This window comes from Macadamia integrifolia, chromosome 1, assembly GCF_013358625.1.
Source record: "Macadamia integrifolia cultivar HAES 741 chromosome 1, SCU_Mint_v3, whole genome shotgun sequence".
Taxonomy (NCBI): Eukaryota; Viridiplantae; Streptophyta; class Magnoliopsida; order Proteales; family Proteaceae; genus Macadamia; species Macadamia integrifolia.
In genome coordinates this window covers 309,375-316,629 of record NC_056557.1, presented here as the reverse complement: position 1 = coordinate 316,629, position 7,255 = coordinate 309,375, and the positions used below count along the sequence as shown (strand labels likewise).

Here is a 7,255-nt window from a genome sequence, read left to right as displayed (position 1 = left end):
GGTTCGACTTTATGTTTTAGTTGTCTGTATGAGAACCTATTAGGGTTTGTTGTGAAACCCTAAACAGTCTAACACAAGGTTTTTTGAGGAAGATGAAGGATTTGGGATAATAAATGAAATCTAGATCTGCCAATAGCATCCCATACAACATCACTATCAACAAACCTTAGATGATCGATGGTCCATAACAAATGAGACAAAGAGCAAGCAACTTTCTTCTAAGGCATCAACTATCACATTAGCTTGAAAAAGTTATGGTAATTTTCCAAGAGATTCCCTAATTTTTTTTCCATCCTTAATATAGTTAATAGTGGCGAAAACATAAACCATATTTTATTTAAACAATGAAGAAATACAAGACGACATCAACTACATTTCAAACTGCAACAATACTCCTTTTCTAGACATAAGTTTTCTTTACCAGAAAAAAGAAAAAAAAAATGAAATTCAAATATTGTCCTCCTCCATTATTTCTATATTCCCAAGCCTTGTGCCGTTCACATAATCTCTAGGACCATGTGAGGCTAATCCTGGTATGAGGAGCCCAAAAAGCCTTGCCCCAATAGGGATGCTACCCTCCTTAAATTCTTTCCCATGTCGGATGCCAGCAAACAGACCCCTAAACAAGTCAAACCATGCATTAATGTACTGGGAAGGAAAGTACAACAGATTGAAGTAGTTCTTGTCTGGTTCTTCCTTTGAGATCTGTTAAACATGAAACAAACATTAGTAGCAAAAAATAAAAGAAAAGAAAAGAAAAGAAAAAATAAAACTACCCGCTAGTGTGTGACAACACCTAGATATAGTAGCCTAAAATAAAATAAATGGGCAAGTAATTTTTAGTGAGACATAATGGCTACGCTAAGACATAGGGGCATGCATCCCCAGGAGGTGCACAGGGGTTATTTCATGTCCCACTTGTCTAATTTATTCCAAAATCAATTGATAAAACTATATAATTAACGAAGAAAGATCAACTCATTTACCTGAGCCTTATACCAGCTTTTGTAATAGATGCAGACTCCGAAGTGGGCAAAAGGTAAAAGAGACCATTGAGGGGGTACCCTAGGAACAATGTCATATCTATAAACCACCCTGTAATACCTCCTGGAAGTCCCATTTAACTGTTTCTCCATGATATATCCAAATTTCCTATCTCCAACCCTAGGCTGTCCAAAAGTATAAACCCCACATAGTCTATCTAAGATGGAATTTTCCTGGTGGTACAGAAGTATAGCAGGGAAAAGAATTGCAAGTGCACCACCTAAGCTATGCCCAGTCACTAATATCTTGGCGTTTGGGTTTTGTTCCAGCAATTGTCTTAGCTTCTCCTTTATGGTGTAATATGCTAACACCTTATCTCCTTTGTTCTCCTTTGGCCAACCTGTCTGAGCATCCTTTGCATCCTTTTGAAAGCCAAGAGCCCTCATGAAACCTACATGTACCTTTCCCATTTCGCCCAAGTTGAGCCATGAAAGGTCAATATCGGTGGCCCAATCACGTAAATTGAACAGTTCCGTGCCACGGAATGCAACAACAATCATCTCAGCATTTTCTGGCTTGTCACAAAATATGAAAGCTTGGGTATCGTTTCTTTGTAAAGACTCTGCAAGATATTATTCACTTTTTTGTTAAAAAGTATTGTAAATTTTTCTTTGGAAAATCAAAATTTTATTCATTTAAATGTGAAGAACGCACATCCTCAGTGGCTCATTAATTGTTACACAGTGTAGCGTAGAACCAAGGGTTGAGAGAACCTTGAGCTGTACACCTAGGCCTTGGGCTGCGTGTCTAAGGGCTCCTAGTCCTTAGATTACGCTACACTGTGTAGCATGCTCCAAAGAACCCCGATCCAAAAAACAGACAGTTGTTGAGCTAGAAGGATCCATCAACCCTGGAAGGACAAAAGTAAAAATATAGGACCTCACCATTCCAGAAGTTATAGAATCCCACTAAATGCATCTGCATTTCATAATAATATTAGAATTAGAACTATTGTACAAGTACAACACTCAATTTCCTATTGATGAGAGAAAGAGAAAGAGAGAGAGAAGGGGTACTTAACTACCATTAATTTCTAGAGTTAATAAATGATCACCCCAACAAAAGGCCTTTTAAGATATGAGAGACAAAGATATATAAAATATACCTTCCAGTAGTTGGTGACAACGTTTGTCACATATTCTTGATTCTCATAAGCTACCTTAGAAGCCATCATGCAAAGATCCAATGGATTGATGAATTTTATGGCATGGACAGGAATCTTAATCAATAGAAGACTGGATAAGTAAGAGTTTTGTAGAGATTTTCGATCATCTATTAACGCAATTATCGACTGATAATCAGCCGATTTCAGCTTTGGAATCTTTAGTGACCCTTCACAAAGAAACACACATCAATAAAATGAAAATTTCGGAATAAAATCTTTAGCCAAAGGAAAGTAAATTATTCCAATGAACAGAAAAAAAAAACAAAACAAAATGGTTCTTATTCAACTTTGTATGACCAATTCATGTAATTGTGGGATCAGTATAGACCCACGTTAGCAAAAAGAGAAAGAGAGAGAACAGTTCACGAGAGTTCAACAGAGAGAGAGAGAGAGAGAGAGTTCAACAGTTCTCAAGAGTTCAACACAGACCACAAATGCACACACGAGAGAGAGAGAGAGAGAGAGAGAGAGAGAGAGCAGTTCACGAGAGAGTTGAAAACAAAAGTTCACAAATGCTCATGCATGAATTTGCTCCAGCTTGGGGGCTGGTCTGTTTCTGAAATTTACAAGCTCTGATGCAGAATCACTTGGAATGATAAAGAAGCATGGTAGAGTGAAGACCTGTAATAATGCGAATAGGCAATCCAAAGATGCCACCATTAAGCACAAACAGATTCAAGGTGAACTCTATAATCAAACCAACTAAAGCTGCTGGTCCACTCAGCCATATCATTGCCCTCTGGAGGATCAAGGTGATAAGGGTTATCAAGTTGTCCAAGAAGCTCTCAGGCTTGGTCTCCTGAGGACCACATTCTACAATATCCGAGCCCTCTAAGCTTCTACCAAACACTAAGATACTGAAAATATTAGATATATTTAGATTTTCATGATGATAGATCATATAGCTTGAGGAGCCGGATGAAGCCATGGCTAAAGAGAAAGAAGAGAAAGAAGAGAAGAGAAAGAAGAGAAGAGAAGAGAAGAGAAGAGAAGAGAAGGTTCTTCCGGAAGGAGAAGACGAACGGAATGAGTTAGGATTTGGCTTCAAAGTGCCAATGTAACCCATCTTATATAGCCTTAATTGCACTGTCGCCTTGCAATTAATTAAAAAGTAAACTTTGTTTCATCCAAAGAAAAAAAGATAAACTGTTACCTAAAGGTTGAGCTCTACTCTAGCTCGAGTAGAACAATGGAACAAATGGGTAAAACTGTTGTTTTAAAACCACAACTAGCAAGGCACCCGGTCACAAAGTCCTAGGGGTGTCAATCAGTCAGGCCAGGTCAATTTCAATCCAGCCTCATTAGGTTTCTCCACTTTAGGACTTTGCATCGTGATCTACCTATTTAAGTTGGTCTTCATATGCTAGGCATGATCCTATTTATAAATGATCCAATAATCCAATAATCCAATAATCCAATAATCGGGGGCTAAGTACTCAATGGGCACCCTTGTTTAAGTTCCCTATGAGGGGTATGATAGGACCAAAAAGAGAACCATTCAACTTGATATGATAAGATTTTGTGGACACATTGCATTACCCAATTAATCCAAGTAGGATGAAAACCAAGTTTAAAAAGCATGTGCTCAAGGAAAGGATACCCAACCAATCAACCTTATCATAGGCCCTAGGTATATCAAGTTTTAAAGCCAACCACCCTCCTTTACTTTTTGGAAGTTTCATTGGTGAAGAATTCCATGTGCTGTACACACTTTATTCAAAATAGTCATAGAAGGAATAAAAGCAATTTGAAATGAACTAATCAAAGAATACAGGTAAGGTTTAAGCCTATTAACTAAACATTTCGCAATAATTTTGTACAAAACTGAACACAAAGTTATAGGTAAAAAATGATTCATCTCATAAGAATTCTTTCGTTTGGGAATAAGAACAATAATTGTTATATTAAAACCACACAACATGCATGTGATCAAAATGAAAGAACCATTGTACAGCTTGAACCACATCCCTACCAATAATGTCCCATTGTAATTGAAAAAAAAAAAAATTACCAAGAGACCATATATACCAGGAGCTTTATAAAAACCAATTTGAAATGTAGTAATTCTAATCTCACCACAAGTAAAAAATACACACAACAATAAATTCCCCCCAAGAAAAAAACAATAATTTTTCTCAGCACAAACTCTAGTAGTGAACTAACTATAATAGTAATTTCCCTAGATTTGTAGTGTTGTTGCTCGGCTCCAAATCGTACGAACCTGCACAACACAGATTAGATGTCGGCCCGGAGGGGACCCAGGGGCCAAGTTCCGATGCTTAAGTCAGATCCAAAGGAATTCATTCCATTTCTAGATTTCAGTCGATTGAAAGTCTTACTTGCAGGGATGGCTAGGCATTCCTTATATAGAAGATGTGAACCTTCCCGATTGGTCCAGCAGCTCTCCCAAGTGTCCGTGTGCCTTCTCCTTATAAGCCAGACTGACTTGCGTGTGTGCTGATCTGTTCGAAGCCATAACGGTTAACTCAACTTGAGTTAACCTTTCCCAACGGCCGACCTGACCATGGTTAGATCCTCTAATGGTTAACTTGACCAAGGGCGACCTTGGTTAGGTAACTTGGGAATCAAATAACCCTTATCTGACTATAGTTTTAATAACTCAGGGTTAAGAAACTGTCAGACCCTAGTTACCTGTCTTGAGTCATAATCAAGTGGGAAACTCTCTTAGGAGTAGATCAACGAGTCGTGGGGCTTTGGGAGGTTGAGGACTCAAGCTCGAATCATTTAAGACTGGCATGCTCGACCGCATGACCATTAACAGGTCAAAGAGCGTATATGGTATATTATGACCGTTCGACCACCTGACCATTGACTGGTCAACAAGCATATATGGTACTATTGTGACTGTTCGACCACCTAGCCATTGATTGGTCAATGAGCATATATGGTATATCATATGCCCCCCACTCCTTGAGCTTCTAGTATAGGAGCTCGGGGAGTAACATTTTTACCGAATACACACCTTTGTTGGCTGTTTCGAGTGACCTACCCCTTTCTTATTTGAGCTCAAGGGGTTGTTTGGTTTATAATACTCTCGCGAGTTACTTCTGTTTATTGGTATTCTTGCTTTTGATGGCAACGACAGGACAGCAACCACCTTGTGGTCATAAATGGGGGTTTCGAACGTGGGAGGACGTGTCAGTTGGGGATTGGCTTTAATTGTTAGGCCACATATCAAGTAGATGTACGCCATCTGGGGCTTTGATTGTACCCCATCGAATGGGTAAGGTGTGGTTTGGAAAAATATGTGCTTTCTCCTGGGTTCTCGAACTGTCAAATGTTTGGACTGGTTCTGCTATCGAAGCGTCAGAGTGACAAATAAGGAGGTGTGTTTATTGGGGTATTGTTACTTGCTCATTCAATCAGTTGTAGTGTAGTGGAAGCTTGGATCTCTTACAAAGTACTTGGCCAAAGGTCTTTCGCTCATCCTCTTCTCAATTCCTTTGTTTGATTGTTCCGGTAAGTGTACCTTTGCCCTTTGCTGCTTCAAAGGTTAGTGTATGGGATCTAGGACATCGGAGTCCTCTTCCTCCAAGAGGTCATTTGAATCAGTGGGTGGGATGCCCCGGGAAGTTGTTAGAGTTGTTAGAGGTGAACGCCATACTCTGGGGAGGAGGCCCATGGCTCCAAGGAGTTCACAGCCGAAATTTTCTACCCAAACATGAGACCCCACCGTTGGTCTCTCCATGGGGGAAGTGGCTTCCTGGGTTTTCCCTACAGATCTAGAGAAGTTCCGTAGGCTATATCACATTCCCACCTCTGTGGAGCTCCATGTTCCAGAAGCTTTAGAAATAGCAAACCATCCCTGTGATGGGGAGATCTGCATTTATGAGTCCGCTCTGATAAATGGTTTGCATTTTCCCTTCCATCCGTTCGTCTGCCAAGTGCTAAGGCATTACAGACTTGTGCCTGCGCAACTTGTTCCTAACTCTTGGATGAGTTTGCTAGGTTTTTTTATTAGATTGACAGACCTTGGGATTGAACTCACCCTCCACCTTTTCATTTCCATATATTGTCTATCGGCACACAACATGTTCCCTAGGTGGTTCTACTTCTGTTGCCAAAAGAATGAATACCAGATTGCCGATGGGATACCATCTTCCATTCCTCAGTAGAAGGAAAGTTTCTTTTTTGCTCGTCCGGCACAGCCAATTAATATCCCGACCCGGTGGTCACAATTGAACATGGCCAAGGCAAACAAGAGACCCACTTTGTGACCTGAAGAAAAAGAGGCCATTGCAAAGCTGCCTAGTCATGCTCAAGTGGTCCTTGCTTCCAGCTAAGTCTCGACCAATACCTGTTGAGGTATGGTTTAAGTCCGGGTAAGTTCCTTAAGTCTGTTAGGTCATCATTTTTGCTTTGATCGTTCCTATATTATTGTGTTTGTTAGCGTTAATGCCCAATTCTCTTTCGTGCAACACCAATGGATTCAAATTTTATGCTCAACATAATGGACGTAGCTTTACGACAGAGGCTTTTCAGGAGCAAGGTGTTGGAGCCAGGAACCAGGGAGGTAATGGGCCCAGTGACCGACTCGAGCCAGGTGTTGATCTTGCTTGTGATGGCAACGAAATCTCTCCACTGGAGGTCCAAACGGAGTCTGAGGATGACCTTCTTATTGCTTAGGTCATGTCAAGGAAACGCAGGTATGGGGAAGAGGGCATCAACCATCCATAGGAGGGCTAGGGTAGAGGTCACGAAGGTCGGGGAGATGGGTCTCAAGCACTTTCTACATCGCCCAGTTTGGAAATCACTGGTACGGGTACTAGAGTTGGGACTGGGATTGCCCAAGTAGCCGATGATGGTTCGTCGGACAACTTGCTGTGGCGTCGTCAGAAGGGGAAATAGTGGATGGAACGGTTGGGGAGCCATACGTTCCTCAGTACGGGCTATCGACGGAGCAATCGATTTTTGATGATGCTGAGTATGCTCGGATCATCGTTCTGGAAGGTGCGCTGCTCCTTGGTCAAGCATTCACTCATGTGGCAAAGGTGAGTGTTCCCCTCTTCTTCCATTCGGTTTCTC

General features: G+C 40.9%; 1 protein-coding gene across 3 annotated transcripts; it reads right to left on the bottom strand.

The window, feature by feature from the left end:
- Nucleotides 1-311: 311 nt before the first annotated feature.
- Nucleotides 312-3,263, bottom strand: LOC122076532 (triacylglycerol lipase OBL1-like). 3 transcript variants are annotated; one of them, XM_042641870.1, is made up of 5 exons: nt 2,831-3,263; nt 2,150-2,376; nt 1,929-1,962; nt 987-1,606; nt 312-705 (listed from the first exon to the last, which is right to left on the bottom strand). In XM_042641870.1, the coding sequence occupies exons 1-5, from the start codon at nt 3,135-3,137 to the stop codon at nt 448-450; spliced, it is 1,446 nt and encodes a 481-aa protein (XP_042497804.1). In that variant the 5' UTR covers nt 3,138-3,263; the 3' UTR covers nt 312-447. The 3 variants fall into 3 exon arrangements, with proteins under 3 accessions (XP_042497804.1, XP_042497813.1, XP_042497822.1); XM_042641879.1 differs by having other exon boundaries at nt 2,204-2,376; nt 2,831-3,262; XM_042641888.1 differs by lacking the exons at nt 1,929-1,962; nt 2,150-2,376 and having other exon boundaries at nt 2,831-3,262.
- Between the last annotated feature and the right edge of the window lie 3,992 nt (nt 3,264-7,255).